The sequence below is a fragment of the Electrona antarctica genome (genome assembly GCF_951216825.1).
Source record: "Electrona antarctica genome assembly, chromosome: 11".
In the NCBI taxonomy this organism is placed as follows: Eukaryota; Metazoa; Chordata; class Actinopteri; order Myctophiformes; family Myctophidae; genus Electrona; species Electrona antarctica.
In genome coordinates, this window is record NC_136792.1 from 14,248,251 (window position 1) to 14,266,851 (window position 18,601).

The following is an 18,601-nucleotide window of genomic DNA, read 5'->3' on the forward strand; positions in this document are numbered from 1 at the left end:
TCCTGCAATATGCACAAGTGTGCACCCATGATGCACCGTCAAAACGCATTGTTTTACGTCATCATCGCACGGTACGCCTCAGGCTCGGCTCCAGGATGAAATGACTGAGGGGGCAGTTGAAAATGGTGAGGGGACACACATTTAGTAAAACAATATGTACATGAACTTAAACTGAGGGTGAAGAATTTGTAACTGAGGGTGCCAGGCCCCGTCTGGCACCCCGGTGGCGCCGGGCCTGATACGCCTCTCTCTCTCTCTCTCATCTACCCTTTCGTCCTCCAGGTCTGGGCATGGAGAACATAGGAGGGATCTTCGTGGTTCTGGTGTGTGGTCTGCTGGTGGCCATCTTCATGGCGGTGCTGGAGTTTGTTTGGATGCTGAGGCACAGCCCGGGAACAGAGGTGAGGCAGGGCTATCTAACCTGCATCTGCTTTGTCTCCCTCTCCCCTCCCTGGCACACAACGGCCCCCATGCACCCTCACATGCACGATACCGCTAGGTTAACGTTACCCCACCAGCTCTGACCGCCATGCAGGAACCCTTCCTGCAGTCCCCACATGTGCCGTCAAGCATTGTTGCTCTGTCTCGCTCTAGCCCAGGGGTTCTCAACCCGTGGGTCGCGACCCCTCGGGGGGTCGCCAAATTATTTTAGGGGGTCCCCAATTTTTTTAAAAAAAATTTTTTTTTTTGATTTTTTTTCCCACGATTTTTCAAAAATAGCAGACCTACAAGCTCGTAGCGCGCCACTCGGTGGCGCGCTATGAGCTTGTAGATCTGCTATTTTTCAATAGCTAAATTATAACATAATGCTTAAAACACCAAAAGGGGTTCCCGCCCAAAATGGTTTAATGTTATTGTAGCAGTCAATTTATATTGGGGGTCGGGAGGGGGCGGGGCGGGGGTCCCGAGACATTGCCAAAGCATTTCCGGGGGTCCCCGGCCAAAAACGTTGAGAACCCCTGCTCTAGCCTGTGAGACCTAAACAGCACAAAACCAAAGGTTATATCTCAAGTAGTGCATCTATATCTATGCTGTCGGGGGGGGGGAACCACCTAACTCCAAAATGTTCATTTTTCAGGAAATTAAGAAAACCTTAAAACAATGCAATACTGCCTCATCAAAGTTGGTATTGTGACTTATTGTGTCAATTAGAGGGGGAGAATGGTGAAGTTAGCTGCTTTAGCAGACAGTTTGAGGGTCCAATGGAGTTGAGAGGTTTTGTTCGAAGTGCTTTTTAATGACGTAAAGGGTGTTCAATAGCATTGATTTATTCAAAAATGGAGTTAGGAGGTTTCCTCCCGACAGCGACAATACGCAATTATGGTCAGGTCTGTATTCACAGTAGAAGACTAATAGTTTAGGTTTAGTAGAAAAAATACAGTACTTTGATGCCAGTGAAGAAACACTTATGGTGCAGATTATGAGAGCCATGTATTTTATTTATTTTATTGTCACTGATGACCAGCCTACTCTAATTTGAGACATGCCTTACAGTACAACCTGTTTATCTGCTGTGATAATGTTCCTTTCAAATCAACTCAATGCTGTGATCTTTCTCTTAATGTTCTCAATAAAGTTTCAGCATGTCAAAGTCAACACCCCTGTGATGTGGCTTCTTTTGATGGTCTTAGATGGTCCATGTTTAATTCTAAATGACCGTAAACAGTGGAGGCATTGTTTTTGTAGCCTGGGTTCCAGCCTGAATCGCTGCGTTCCGTGAATCTGTTTTGTCACTCGCTACTCAGTCTGGAAATAGCCTCGGTCCCAGCCATATTCATCTGCGAAGAGAAAAGCCTGGTCACAATACAAGGCAGAGATTGCATAGCCGGAAATGTCGGGCCGGAATATCCGTCAGATGTATTTCCCCCGGATACGATATTTTTCAACCAATCACAACAATTGTTTCATTCACGGAGAATGTAAACAGATTTGTAAAGTTTGACCAGTTTGACGTATCAATGTGCGCTGCATGGCGCTGGCTGATGACGTATCACCAACAACGTAGCTACGTAACAGGTGGCGTTATGAAATACGAGTCTGCTGCCTGCTGCCAGACTGAGTATAGCGAGTGACAAAACAGATTTACGGAACGCAGCGATTCAGGCTGGAACCCAGGCTATTGTTTTTGTGGGGTTCCAATCCGAAAATATAATTCGTTGAGCTGTTGTTTGTAATACTTACACATCTATACGCCGATACATCTATCTGAGTATTATACGCCGATGATGAAGCAACATAATGTTCATTCAGAGCAACGTAGATTTCACTGCGAATAAATGCATTATAACCTGCATGAATTAATCAATTGCTCTGTAAAGCACTTTGAGCTGCATTCCATGTCAAGAAAGGTGCTATACAAATAAAGGTTTATTATTATTATTATTATTAATAGTTGTGATATGAAATATTCGCCTGTGATTTTCGTGTGTTTTTTGTTCGTTATACCCCCAGTGTGTAAGTCCTTTAGACATGTGAACGTCTTCCCATGTGTCTGTTTTGCATGAAGGCGTATATCTACAGTACTGTCTGTTGAGCTTTGTGTCTTGTTGTGTCTTTCTCTGAGGGCCTAATCTCACAAACCACTGGATCCATTAAGGAAGTAAATCCCAGAAAATATTCACACGTGTTTGAAATTTAAAATGTATTTTTATATTGGAATTCTAATGGAGAGTCATAAACAATTCCATAACTCCAAAATGTTCATTTTTCAAGTAATGAAAAAACAGAGGCTTTTGTCGAAGAGCTTTTTAATACTATCCATTGGTTCAATATTTTTTAACCAACACACAAACCCAAAGTGTGTTCAATAGCACAGATTTATGAAAAACAAGAAATGACTCAAGTCATTATCAGCTTGCATTCCATTGTCTTGCATATTGTACCTTAGTGGGGCTTTCTGTAGTCGCGTTTGCAGTCTCTAGTCATGGTGCGGTGGAGGAGAGGAGAGGAGAGCTGGCTTAGTGTCCCATTGGCTGTGGGGCTTAGTGTCCCATTGGCCGTGGGGCTTAGTGTCCCAGCAGAAGGGTGAAATCAGCCATCAAGGGCTGCCTTCATGCCAGAAATATCCCATTGTTGGCCATATGGCCATAGTCTCCCATTGGCTTAGAGGCCAGTCAATCATGAAAATCTCGCCACTATACATGGCTACTAGACCACATGACTAGACTAGAAAGTCTGATTATTGTCTGACCATGGAATGTGATGTATAATGATAAGAGCACCCCTCACATCACACAAGTGCGATTTTTGTTGTCCTTGTTGTTTTGCCTGGTCTGCCAGCTGTGTCTCTATGCTGTAAATATGATCGTTACTTCGCTTAATATGTTCCATGTATGCGACATCTCTCAGTGGGTCAGTCAGTGAGTCGTCTGGTCTCTAGCTCTCTCTTTTCTTTCCCTCTCCTCTCACCCCCCTCCTCCTTGTCTTTCTCTCCTTGTGTCTGTGCTTGCAGCAGTCAATGTGTGAGGAGATGCTACGAGAACTCCAGGGCATCGTCTTGTGTCGCGACAGCCTGCAAATGCGCCGCCGGCGGGGGGGTTCCACGTTGCGACCGCGGCCCCTACCCCTGGAGGAGCGGCGGGCGCGAGCCGCCGCTGTGAGTCTCAGCAACGGCAAGCTATGCGCGGGCACCGGTCTAACCGAGCCCCTCTCTCATAGACTGGCACAGGAGGCTGCCCTGGTGGCGAGAGGGTGCAGCCATATCCGCATTTGCCCCGAGTGTCGGCGTTTCCAAGGACTGAGGATGCGTCCTCCAGGGGCCACAGGGGCCCTGCCCTCCCCCACACACAGCGAGGAGAGCATAGAGTGGGAAAAGACCACCAATAGCAGTGAACCTGAATAATGCTATACATGCTCACACATATCACAGGACTCACTTTCCCAGCAGCCACCTCTCTACTTTAAAGGGATGGAACGTATTGCTGTGGCTCAGCTGTTCTTCTGAGCTTGACCTCAGGGGTCTCGACAACGCTGTGGACATACTTCATACCGTGGAGACATCAGCCAGCGGCGAACTCTGCGACGTTCTTAGGTGATAAATGTTTATATTTGGTTTGTTTTGACTGGACACCTATTGATGGAATGTTTCCACCGTCCCCTGGAAAAACTGATGAGTCCGTCTCCACTTGGAAAAAGTCCCCACTGGCCTCTGTCCTGCGCAGAAAAGGAAGGACAGCTGTAGGACAGTTGTACTATGCAGTATTTTCACTCATTCGTCATTGTGTTGTTCCCTTACCTTTTTCATTTTTTAAATTATTTGGTTCCTCGGTTGTATTATCAGTGCTGAAAAGGTGTTATTGTGTTGTTCTTTAAACAATCCAGTGTTTCTTTCAACTGGTGATTTACTGTATGGACACTAATAGATTACATCTGGGGAGCACTTCAAAAGGCAAGCTGAAGAGACTTAAATGCCAGGTCATTCTTCAAATACTTTTATTTTGAAAGTGCCAAAAAAACAAACAAGGGTGACCTTGTGGTCCAAGAAAGCACCTCAGCCTTGAAACAACAACAACAACAACAACAACCACAACGAGTGAAGACGGTGGGACACACACAGACACATGGACTTGTTTTCTAGTAGTGATATTCCATACTAAAGATGTTTTAATTCTTGGTATCTCTGAAAGACAGCGATGCACTGTACGTCCAGAGGTGTATGGTATAGTTGTTCATCTGAATCTGTGGCTCTCAAACGGTTCCATCTCAAGGGCCCCCATAACTCTCTGAGTTATGGGGGGACCTATAAGGCCCCCCCCCCCCCCCCAAGGAACCCTGAGGGTCCACTTTGAGAAACACTGATCTGAATGATGGAGATGCCGAGATGATCGCTAACCACACACGCGCACACACACGCACGCGCACACGCGCACACACACACTGACATCCATTTACATCTTTCTTTCCTTCTGTGTATTGGCATATTTGTGTTATTAATGCGTCCTATGCTCTTCGAATTTAACGAGCACCATGTTCCACTAGTTGTCCCAATGAAACAGTACTAGTACCTTTATTAATGTACTGTATAGGCTACACGCTACAGTCCACAGCACAGTATGTACACTGTGTGCATTAGCAACAGTAGCACAGTACATTGTGTACTGTGTACTGTGTACCGTAACATTGTACAGTGTACAGTGGGTTGAAAGTAGAGGACTCTATGGGTCCTCTACTTTCACTATCACAAGAGGGAGAGATCAAAGGTCAAGCGTTAGACACATTTATTCGTCGCAATGGTTCTAAAACATTTTCATGTCAACGGCCCCCCCAAAGGAATATGTATTTGGCCATGTTTCAAAACTATTCCAAAATGTAAAGATAAAAAACAGATCTACAAGCTCACAACACATTACACTGTGACACGTTGTGAGCTTGTAGATCAGCTATTTTCAAATTGCCTTTTAAATGATTGTTGATGCTATATTGACACATTTTGCTGGTGCCCCCTAGAACCCCTCAAGGACCCCTGGGGGTCTCGCCGGACCCCACTTTGAGAACCACTGCTCTGTAGTACGATGCTGTCTCCCGCCGCCATCCACTGATCTACAAGCTAACAGGTGTTGTTTCATGGCTTCGTAGTAAAGTCATCAGTGTTACTTTAACTGTGAATGGAACCAAATGGAGTGTAAATGAAGAGATGAGATAACATGAGGCCTGTATTGATCCTGCGTGGGGAAAATGAAGACTGACCGTGTTGTCTAACTTGCGTGAAATATAACACATATCAGAACCCAGGGAAACCTTTTTCTTTTTTTCTTTCTTTTTTTTAAATTGCATTTTCCTTAAGTCCATTCTAAAGGTAAAGGCCATTAAAAATGAATCCAGCCCAACGTTTTGCACCTGATCTGAAATTAATCATTTCACTCCAAAATCACTTTCATGTCTTTATTATTACAAAGGTGATATAATGTCATCCTGAAGTGTGTACCTTATGATGAAACCATGTCAGTAACAGTGCATTGTTGGTCAATGCCACGAGGTAATGAGATCCAACACATGTCAGTGGATTCACAGGGGGAAAATATTCATTCATTTTATTTAATTAAAATCCTATATTTCATAATCATTTGACAGCAGTGGCGTATTGTGAACAAAGCTGCAGCAAACGTGGTTCCTTTGATTCAGTTCAGATCCAGTTCTTTGTGCATTGGTAATGTGTTTCTTTCTGCCTGTTTTGAAGATGTTCTGCTGGACAGTTTGAAGTGTGCAGTCGTCCATCATGGTCATTTGCGTGGCTGCTATGTGACCATCATTTCTATTCTCCCAATAATGATTATTCAATACCAGGCCACTGTCCCAACACACACATGTATCGCTTGTACTTTTATCATCCATATTTCATTTTGACGTGATCATTTTTTAGCAGCAAGTTAGCGTGGTTGAATATGCTTTTGGAGGTAATATAGAGTATCAACATAACAACTCCCACTGCACTCACTCAGCATGTATATACTTATAGCCATTATAGAAATGTAATTGCCTATAATTATTTGTATGTATTTGTCTCACATTGTGTGAGCCGGCCTACATGTGAATGGACATGCTGGATAATTGTTCAATCATTTTGCCATTTGGTTTTCTCATTCCATATGCGCTCAAATCTTCTCAGAGATGTGTTCAGCCGGTTATCATACAGGCCCCTTTTCCACCGGTTGGTTCCCAATGGGAACCGGTTCAGTTCCTTGTGGTTCTTAGTCCATGAGCCAGAGCTCCAAAATTGGACCGTTAACATCCCGAACGCCCGGGGTTATTTAATCCATTAAATCAGAGCGCCCAGCGATTTATAGCAGCGGAACACATTTAGAGACGGACCAGGTGCTATCCCGGATGTAGCTGAAGTAGCTTGATGTAGCCAAAACACTCCCAAGGCGAACGACAACAACGGGAGGTATGATTAATTCTAACGCGACTAGCGACGGGACCGCGATGGGCCGTCTAACACATAATCTTTGCTTAGAATTGGACGGAATGATTTAGATCAAGAGTTATTCACGTTTTAAGATTTTCGGTCTTGTCTGCTAAAATGGCGGGGAACATTTTCGATGACGTCCCACCGGAAAATAACATTGAATGTTGCGCAACAGCCTGTGGAGTGATGTGATCGGTTTTGATATAAATAATCTTTTCATCAATCTCCGTCCTGAGCGCTGGGCGTTACTAATTGATTGAACGGAGAACTCCGTCCTTGCCGCTCATGGTGTTAATTATGAATTGAGTGGGCAAAACCATACCTATATTAGATTGTTATCACCATGAAACTTCCCCAGTTAATTACTTACACGAAGACAATGATTTATTGTATTACAAATTTTATTTTTTTAAATATGCAAATGAGGCATATTATAGGAAAATATGCAAAAAATAGAAAATATGAAAAAGCTACTACTGTGGAAGGGTTATCATATATGAATTTACTTATATTGATCCTATAAACAATTTAATATAGGGATAGTTTTGCCCACTCAATTCATAATAACGTTCCAATTTTGGAGCTCTGGCTCATGGACTAAGAACCAAAAAGAAATGAACCGGTTCTAAAAGGGGCCACAGTGTATCAATCATTCTTTTAATACATGAATGTGGATGACGTGTGCTGGTTAACCTTTTACTGAGGTGGCGCTGGTTAAACTGTTGGCACATCTGGGTCGAACTGCATAAACGGTGCAGTCGAGTGTTGGATTTCCATTCAGTTTTGTCCTAAATTAACAGTTTTAATGCCGTGATAACACAATCGTGTTCCAAGATCTCCCTGCCTAGTTTTCACTAACCTTTGAAGAGCCACTGCGCCGACTTGATCGGTGCTTGTCATGAAAATCCACTTTAAAACGGTGTAATCGCTTGTGGTAGTGTTAAAAAATATTCCAAAGTGGCGATCACAATAACAGAGCAGAGAAGGAACGCGCGTGCTCCCGCGCAGCGCGGCACCGCCGCCATTGTAATGGATTGGGCCTCAATTTCCCAGAACCCTTTGCATGCCGGTGCGACGGACGTTTTTGCGATGACATCATCAAAACGCGTCACCTATCCCACTCTGTCTGATGGAAACCCTGTATGACTTAAAACGTATTAAACCTAGAACACTAAACATATGTTTTGTTACACCATCACTAAACACGGGTATATTTTACCCAATATAAAATATTCCATAAAAATAAATTCTCATTAAGTTGGGAACTTCTCCTTACGGTCCACCCATTCCTAAGACATGTGAGAATGGTCCAGTGAAGAAGGAAAAAAAAGTCCATTGTGGGTGTATTGGATTTCTCTCTATCACTATCACTAAACAGAGGTGAAATTCACCCGAACACCTGCCTGTCCTGAGCATCATGAAGGTACTGAAAGACCCACCAACCTCAGACATCAGCAACATTATGAAAATTGCAAAAATATAATCGTCCGGGTAAAAAATCACCCATGTTTAGTGTTCTAGGGTTAAAAACGCGGATTAAACAATGAAAACATAACTCGTGTAAATTGTTATTGGGAGGGAAGCTGTTCTACAGTAAATTAACTTGTGTAAATTGTGTTAGGGAGTCTTAATTGATGTGTGTCAATTATACTTTGGTGGCTTAAGTCAGGGGTTTTCAAACTTATTCATGTCATAGACCCCCACACCATTAGGCCAAGGACACTAGCCTGGCTAATAAGTCAGACTAATATCACACAACACTGTCGCGGGCCGGCAGGCAATTTTTTGCCAACGGCTGATTCGGTCTGGCTTATTAGCCAGGCTACATGGACACCTATTTCAGATAATTCTGCTACAAAAGGATGTTTTTGTTCAAATTAAATTAAATGAACTAGTCATATTGTATAGGTAAATAGTTCAATTATGCTAATATTGAAACATTGTTAGAATAGTCAATCATAATTGTTTTGAATTGTAATAAATTCTAACAAATGTAATTATAGTTAAATTAACTACTATACATTTTGCTGAGGACCTCTGGAACACCATCAAGGACTGGTGGTCGGCAGGGGTCAGCGTCATTATTCCGACGGCGCATTATTCTGACGGCGCGTTGGTCCGACTTGCGCCATTACTAACCCTGTCCATAACCCTAACCGCACGCGAAGCCGAAGCCACATTGTCAGACTAATGTGCCGTCAGAATTATGCCAATCCTGGTTGGCAGAACCCGCTTTGAAAACCACTGGCTAAATCCACTTTGTTATTTGTCTTTATTTTATTATTATGCTTTATTTAGACTAGAGAGTAACTGAAGAGTGACAGGGAGGAAACCTAGGATAGAGATAGGGGAGACATGGAAGAGGATAAATATGCATTTATCATGAACACCACTCGTAAAATTCTGTATAAGTACACCGGATTGAGCAAGAATGCAAATTTCCATCCGTATTCACCATACAGGAAACAAGCAACAGTGCAAAAAAGGAGCACATACCGATATAAACATTACTGAAAGGGTACACACACAAGAGAAAACAACAACAGTAAAAATGGTCTATAGTTTTATACAAGACACTCAATAAAACTAGAGAAACGATCCATCCTTTTAGTTGGGCCTTAACAGATCTAAATGATGGACACACTTAGGTTAGTGGGTAGACTGTCCTTGAACTGAAAATGAATTTTGCACAATTGGCTGTGCGCGCGTCTAGACTGCACCTCACAATCCCCTCTGGTGACGGCCCTTGTGCTGATGCCCATGTTGTGCTTTCCGTTTTATAAATTACATAGTCCATGACGGGCATCAGGTTTAAACCTGTGTCCTCATGACTCACAAGGAGTCTGCTGGTCTGCATTATGGTCAATGCACTGTTGAGCTTACCAGGCACCCTGGCTTAAGTTCTCTCTTTCAAGTAAATCCAATCCTATAGACAAAAAAACATAATATAGTTGCAGTGATTTCAAGGTATGTTTGAACTCAGGTCTACGGTAAAACATTGCTGCTCCTCACCCATAGGGATAAATGAGAAAGAAGAGAAGATTTTACAAAACTGTTCCCTTGTACAGTGTCAATGTCCCCTCCAAAGTAATTACATTTGACCAGTAAGATGTGTGAATACAATACAATATTAATCATACCGGGTCTCTCACTAAAGTCATAGTAACTAATTGTGCGGAGACAACGGTATATCAAGTACACTGTCCACACACACTGAGGCTATTGTAAGGCCATCACTGTACTCAGTGTTGCATTGGTCATTGCATGCGGTAACACGCAAGCCCCCCAAAAAAACTTCAAGGAGCAGACGCACAGTCGCACATGCATCGATTAAAAACAACCTTAAGTTCTCCACACCTCAACAAAGTTTACAAAGGCTGCTGAATGCCGACTGTCATGTCAGTGTGAATTAAGTATAGAGCATCGAAGTCTGACGTCTAGAGTCCACAGGTTCATGTATTTATTTATTTGTATTATAATCCCCATAGGGGGATCTTAGATCGCCTCATATAAGAACTGTGTTTGAAAAATAAATGTAATCATCCTGGTGGTTTCACACATATGGATATGAAGAATCAACTGACTGAGAGAAAACGCTAATGTTACTGCTGACGAATTAGTACAATTTTCGCTAGAAACGGACTGTATCAAATATGACTGACTGACTGTCGTAAATGATACAGAGACACCTCCCCGACAATATCGGGGAGACAGTTTGTTTATTTTTGGACCACAATTCTTATATGAGACCATTTTAAGATGACCCAATGTTATTCTCCGTAGAGAAAAAACGTCCGCAAACCCCTTGGAACCAGGGGTTGAGCGAATGACGTCAGGACTTCGGCGCTCTATAAGCCTGGATGCATATCAAGGGTCCATTGTGTGACCTGCGTGAACGTGCGCGTGACGTCGTGCGCGCGTCCCCGCCAAAGAATAAAATCACCAAGACTGAACCTACAGCCAGTGTTGTATTGGTGATATTAATTTGGGGAGGTGCTAAATCATAACCTGACTCCTCCAGATGGGGCAGCAGAGAGTACACTGGGTTCCCCCCTCCTGCTCTAGCCTCGGTCCCAGGCTTACCTTTCTGCGAAAAGAAGAACATCCATCAGATGTATTTCCCCTGGATACGATATTTTCCCGACCAATCACAACACTTGTTTCATTCGCGGAGAACGTAATTTCCTTGGGAGATACTTCCGCTAAAATCCCGCAACTTCCGTTGATAGTCTTTTCAGCGTAGGTCTTGCCCAGGGTGCTCCTGCTCCCATCTGGGAACTCTCAGGCAGACTTGATGCGCCGGCCACCAAACGGCCTGGCCAATCAGCGGCAGCTAGAGGCGCGATCAAGGCATACACAGTGCTGCCTTGATCCCGCCTCTAGCTGCAAATGGAACCAAATGGTCCCATTTGTACTCTTTCGGAATTGAATGTACTGTATGCTGTAGTGGCATACACAGGGAGACAGGACGAGGTATGAAGATGCAGAGCACTCCGTCTGGGAAAACATTGCTATATTATTCATTAATATTAATTTTATGAATAGAGATATGATTAAGTTAATGAGGTTCAAAACGGAGTGATGTACGTTCACCCATAGCTGGCTCTCTGTGCTCATTTGTGCCTCCTAGGGGCTGTTGATTGAACAGCATCTAACACCTCATTCCAGTGCTTTATGGTTCTGCCAGTGGCTGTCTCTGCACTCTACATCCACTGCAGAATTAGAGTTGACAGGTTTTACAGCACCGCACTGCCTGTCACTGTATGTAATCACCCACCTGTCCATGTAACACCGCACGCACGCACGCACGCACGCACGCACGCACGCACGCACACACAAACACACGTTCATCACTATGTCAGCGTTAACGTATGTCCAATTCATTTCATCCTTCTGCCTCTGGTCCTATAGTCCATAAATAAAACTCACTATCTGCCGCAGCCCAGCAGCTGTTGGATTTATGGAACCCATGATGAGTGCTGAGTGTCTGCAGAGCTGCGTGGAAATCTATTTCCTTACTCAAGTGCAGCCAATTGTAGCCTATATATACAGCTCGAGCAATTTGCCCCAAGTTATGGAGGTTCTGCTGCCTACAACGGTATGAGAATGTGTGCTGGGTCCTATGTATGCAGATTGGCATGCACAAGGCTCACATGCAGTACTGATCCACAAAATGTGTGTTTCTATTCCAACTATTCCATTGTTGAAATACCAAAATATGACATACTCAGAGATTGATTTAAAGATCTAATATATATTCATACATAGTCTGCCTACAGATTTCTTTAGAGACACTCGTGGTCTTTTGGCGTGGTTAATTTGTCATTAACTTCTGTATGATGTCAGTGGTTTTATAATGGTAATTATTGAACCATTTCATTCCACAACTATTGGCAAGGTTGCTTCCCTTTGTGCAATACAGGACTGTCAACAGATTAATCATGCTTAACGTTTTTTGTATGCATAATTCAACCCCATAACAGTGCATAATAATAAGGAATTTCATTCAAAGACATAGCGGCCAATAATAAACAATTATTCTAAATTCTAAAGACTGAGATTTTCTATTGATTTCCTGGTAAATTCTTGCAAATGTCCTATTGTTGTGTGCTTAAAGAGAAGGTATTGAAAGTGCTATAAATTGTCAAGGCCTGTCTGTGACCTTTTGTTCCCAGACAGTTGACTATAATGACCAAAACGTCTTGACATTGTTTGTCTTTCAGAGAAATAAAATGGAGCTTCATTTATTCTGTTTCAGTCCCTTGCGATTCATTCCTACATCGATCAATAGTCCTCAGAATGATTGCTGCGTGCCTGCGTGCGTGTGTGTGTGTGTGTGTGCATGCAGGGTGTGTGTTTGTGAGAGAGACTTGGGATACACACACACACACACACACACACACACTGTATGGCCCCATAGTAAAACACAGCATTTTGATTGATTATCTGGAGGTTGTTTCATGGCATCGTTAACACCTCAGGTCAGGTGGGTTTCAGCACTAGAACCCAGTGTTCACGAGAGAGATGAGATAACACTCAGTTATGGCTGTGAGAACAAACTGATACATCATCCTCAGAGACAAGCTGCTCTATTTCTCTCTACAACAACCAGGTTCTTCAGTTCTTCAGAATTTCTTTCCAAACCAAAATACATATTACTGGTTACACAGGCCCCTTTTCCACCAGGGTTGAACCGGTTCAGTTCTGAGTGTTTCCACTGAAAATGAATTGGTTCAGAACCCTAAAAGTTGGTTTGGAACTGGAACCAAAAAATGGCCACCAGATCCATGAATCTAGAACGGAACCAGTTCTAAAACCAAAGTTATTTGGGTGGAAAAGGGGCCACAGATCCAAATGTTTGTTTTAAAAAAGAACAAAGCACCACTGCTCATGGGCAGTCCGTCCGTCAGGGGGAGCTGGGGGTACGGCAGGTCTCTGGCCCGGGACTCCAGGGGCCCGGCCTTCCAGCCGTCAGATGATCACGATCACACACAGACCTTTACTTGGTTGCACTTTGCAAGCCCTGCCTCTTGGCATGAGCAGCAGGCAGCGGGCCCATTCAAAGCATTATCTCAGGGTGCTACAATGTCTATCTACCTCCTGTAAGTATATTAGAAATAATACTGTTGACTAATATTACAAGTGGGCGGCTATTATTTTGAAGAGGAAGAGCTAGTCCGTTTCGGTTGTAGCCAAGCTGCCATGACAAGTTGTTATGATGCTGGCAAGCGTTATAGTCTAATCAAGTAGTAAACAAGAACCCACGTGGATTAAACACAGCCTTTAGTAATGTTCACATGAAAAACATGCATCTGTGACTTAAACAATGTACACACTTTGTATTAAGTAGCCTACGTTAAACATGGAACCGCGTGACGCAGACAACGCAACTGCGTTGGGGCCCAGAGGCATTTGCGGTCACCCACCCGTGCAGTCGGTAAAATAAAATTGAGTTGATCAAAGTTTGGCGGAGCCTGATGGTGGCTGCTGCTAGCACACACCATAGATATATGGCACAAAGCATAAGCACGTGCCCCGCCTCCCAACAGCTCTGGTGGAGTGTAGGCTAATAACGTGAAGGAAGTCAGAAGTGGCGAGTGTGCAGTGGACTCTCCCGAGTTAGGGTTAGGGGTGCTGCTCTGTTCACAATCGCGACAGGTACTGTCCGTTCACAAACTACTGTACAGTGCCCACTGTGCCCGCTGTTTTTAAACGCAGAGGTGAGTAGTTCATCAGTCTCATGCTGGCTCACACTAGTAAAATCATCAACAGCTGCCCAAAAAACATTAACAGGTAGGCTACAGTACTGTTACTGTCATTGCCCACAAGAATGCAATGTTATTATCATGCCCTTAAATAGCACTTGTACTTAGTGACAGATCAACCACTCAGAGGGCCGTGAGACTACACCAAATTAAAGGGCCCCATTCACGTGCGCTTGTGATTCGCGCTCGCATAACACAATCAAGAACGAAACTTTTTGTGTTTGCGTGCCCACTGCCCATTGAATGAATGTGCGTGCGTTTGCTCCCCGTCGTCCCCGACTGGCTTTGCTATTTTCAAGTCTCCTCCCACCGAGTGGTTAAGAAACCGTTGGACGACCAAAAACACTAGGGGTGTTTCTGTCTTGCGATACGTTGAAATCGGTGACCTATATATATGAATACGGTTTTGATGGAAGCAACAGCTGGAAATTGTCTCACACAGGGCCCTGCAGGCTGCGGGCCGTGGGGCTTAAGCGCCACTATTCCCATTATAAATCTGGGTCTACAAATCAAGCTTGTTTTGATCAAATGAATGAGCTAACACCATTAAAGCAACAGTATTGTGCTGCTGAACTTTTAAAACTTGTGTTCAACCAACCAATATTCAAAACGTCTTGGGTTGTGAGCGGAAAACATGGGGAAACAAAGCGTCACTCACTCATCCTTCTGCGAACCAGGGTTCGTGGAAGTTTTTTCTCTATGGAGAGTTACATTGGGTCATCTTAAAATCGTCTCATATAAGAATCGTGGTCCACTGTCTCTGCGATAATGTCGGGGAGGTGTCTATGTATCATGTCATACATGTCATTCACTCATATTTGATACAGTCTATTTCTAGCAAAAATGTAACTAATTCGGTAGCAATAGCAGTCAGTTGATTCTTCATATCTCTGCTGTCATGAAGAAACCTCCAAAAAACTCAAAAATGTTAATTTTTCAGGAAATGAAAAATATTCATTTTTCAGGAAATTAAGAAAACCTTATATTTTGAAAACAAATCAATACTGCCTAATCAAATTTGGTGTTGTGACTTTATATATTGACAAGTACTTGCATGAGAAGGGGTAGAGGTGGTGGAGTTATGTTGCTTTATTTAGCAGTCAGTTTGAGGGTCCAATGGAGTTAAGAGGTTTTGTCCAAAGCGTTTTTTACTACTTTCCATTGGTTCAATATTTTCGACACACAGATGTAAAGGGTGTTCAATAGCACTGATTATGCAAAACAAATAAAAAACTAAAAAAATTGAGATAGGAGATTTCCTCCCGACAGCAACGATATCCATATGAGTGAAACTGCCGGGATGATTTGTTCTTACAGTATATGAGGCGATCTAAGATCCCCCTATGGGGATTATAATACAGATAAAAAATACACAAACCCATGGACCTCTAGCCATGAATTCGCCCTCTATAGCGATAGTCAGACTCTATTGGCATGCAGATAAACCAAATCCGCATTACTGATTTAGTTGGTAATGAAACCACAGAATTGTCTCAATCCTCAATGAATGACTCGTTAATTACCTCAGAGATGAGAGGCTATAAAAAATATATCACTATGGTCCATGAAAATGACCCAGAGGCTTGGGAGCTCAACTTGTTCATCTGTCCTCCTATGGGGGACGTTAGGTTTAATGTATGCAATTTCCTGGACTGTTGGTGATATTGCACCTAATAACAGGAGACATTAATATGATTTGGTACATTTTAGGATTGCTTTCATATATGTCTATTTATTGATGATTTGACCATTTACCATGATCTCTGGCTGTCAAAAGCATCCAGGTCGTTTCTCCTGATGGCATTGGATGGGATCTTAACTTGACAGAAGCACTGTTTTATCTTCTTCAGGACAAGGCCATGGACCTTGACTCATGATCCTAGGAATCCAAGGAAAAAATATGTTGATTGCAAGACCTACGTTTGAAGAGTTATAGGCCAAAACGTGTCGTGAATCGGTGCCATACAGTACACCATGAGACAGATTTTAAAACTGTAGGGTGACAGATATTAGCAGAGATTATCTGTCCACAGTCAGACGGACGGACAGGAGAGAAAATATGATCTCTGCCTATAGCGAAGACAAATATCAGCTAGGTGTTGGACAGTGTTTAATATTTTTTTGAGGGGGGCACGGTGGCACAGTCGGTAGTGCTGTCGCCTCACAGCTAGAAGGTCCTGGGTTCGATTCCTGCTGGGGACGCCGTGGGCGCTGGGGGTGTGCTCTCTCCTCCGCGTCATCAGTGCCCATACACGAGGCGGGGTTGGCGAAAGGGCCCTCCTGTGTGGAGTTTGCATGTTCTCCCCGTGTCCCCTATAGGGTAGGTACCCTCACAAAAAACATGCAGTAATCCTGGTCTCTAAACTACCTCCCCCTGGCCAGCTGGGGCGCCCGATGGAGGGTAAAGGAACTGGTCGGAATAACGTGTTCCTTCCATGCGCTACGTCCGGCCGGGGAAACTCCCCCCTGTCAGGTGAAAAGAAGCAGCTTGGACTCCTCATGCATAAAAGGAAGCATGAGGTCAGTCTGCTGCCCCCCCCCCAGGTTGGCAAAGGAAGTGTAGCACCCAGGATTACATTAGAGCTGCCATCATAGAACATACTGTACTGAAGCACCGAAGCAAGATGGCCGCCGGGGGAACCACTCCGCCTTGAGCCATCTAGCCTTTATTTATGTGCTCCCTTACCTTGCTGTGATGAATACAGGAAATTACTCTTGAAAGTGAAGCTGTGCAAGCCCAGTGACAGCCTCTCATTATCCATTAAATAGCCTAAATCCTGAAAGGGAAAATCAAGCATATTTCATGCAGTAGCCAAATCTTATGTGACAATTATTATGGAGATATTCCAACCACCTACAGTGCGGTATGTGTGGTATGGGCCATGTCAGTATCTTTGCTTTGTTTACGGGTCTTGGCTTTAGGTAAATGACATGGATAATATAACTCCCCTTATCGCCTCATGAACAGTGGTCTCTGAATTCACCATGATATTAGTCACACGCAGGAAATTATTTTGTATTTAATCTGGCTTGTCACACTTGTGACAGTGATTTACAATTCCTCCGCCTTGTTGAGGCACCACCATTGCCTATATCTACTGTACATGGATATAATTTGCTATATCTATACACTTCCATGTGGTCTACATATAGATCCTCTCATTAGTGGAGCATTTGACAGGCAGAGAGGGTTTTTTATAGGGAAATATGCATATGGGAGGAGTACACTGTCAAACAAAAAACATTTCACATTTTGGTCACTGACAGTTTTCTGTGCGTCTTTGTTTTGGGTGGTGAGAAACATGGTAGTCTACTTGCCAGCCCATAGAGCCCCATTGTGAACCCGGACATGTTGAGTACACCAAGGTTTTATGTTAGAAATGTTGAGTATGGGTCCCCAGCATTTAGAAACTGCCGGATGCTAACTTGCATATGTTGAGCAATTTTCATAATTGGCATAATATGTGACCATACCATTAACAACCTATAGAAGGCAAAATATTTAAAAAAAATCATCATGCTTTATGTAGCATGTGATGTGTCAAACTAGGGGGTTTTCATGATGCTGAATCCATTCCAAGCATTAGTTTTGCAAAAAAAACCACTCATTGTTTTAAAATTGCTCAACATATGCAAGTTAGATTCTGGCAGTTTCTCACTCTCAACATTTCTAACATAAAACGTTGGTGTACTCAACATGTCCGGGTTCACGTTCTGGCAAGTGGACTATGGGTAGAGAGAGACCTTCATGACTTGTCTGCAGTGAATTCAGCAGAAAGCAGGATTAGTGATACATGCAGGAAGCACTTCAGCCTGCCCTACAACCTACCTGTACAGAAAGATGTGACGTAATGACATGACATTTCCTATAATCACTTGCACTTTTTATGAAACACACTGGTAGAATTTGTCATGTTAAAATCTTATGTTGAACTGCACGTTTCCCATCTCTAAATAATAAAGATTATTCAAGTAGGCCTATTAAGAAAAATATTCAATCCTTGGGACTTTTATTAATAAAAAAGATCCTGACCGATATGGGATAATTGAGACACATTAACTAGATTAGGATCTAGTGAATATTTGAGCTCGCAATATGACTGTGCCAAGGTAATCAGAGGCTATTTTCTTAAACAAATAACTTTTTATTTAAGAATCCATTTGGATGATATTGCTTATATTTGTCAGCATAATTATGCCTGAAGAAAGTCCTTGACTAAAACATTGTTAAATTAAATGAAATGACATTTTTAATTTGCTGCTTTCTTTCGTTTTAGAGATTTTAACGATTTTTGACAGGGGGCATTCGAACAAGTGGCTAAATATATGTCTTTTTGCCAGGTGAAGTCTGGCCTATTTTCGCTCGGGTTAGCTTTGAGAACCTAGTCATGATTGGCTGCCCCGAGTCTGAACCCATACTCTGAAACGCCTA

General features: G+C 43.1%; 1 protein-coding gene across 1 annotated transcript in view; it reads left to right on the forward strand.

Annotated features, from left to right (window-relative positions):
* Positions 1 to 3,841, forward strand: part of grik4 (glutamate receptor, ionotropic, kainate 4) — a gene marked incomplete at its 3' end in the record, with an annotated part of 238,875 nt that extends 235,034 nt beyond the window's left edge. Inside the window, exons 20-21 of the mRNA XM_079514315.1 lie at positions 283 to 401; positions 3,452 to 3,841. Of these exons, the coding sequence (XP_079370441.1) occupies positions 283 to 401; positions 3,452 to 3,841 (509 nt within the window). The remainder of the gene's footprint in view (positions 1 to 282; positions 402 to 3,451) is intronic.
* Positions 3,842 to 18,601: the final 14,760 nt, after the last annotated feature.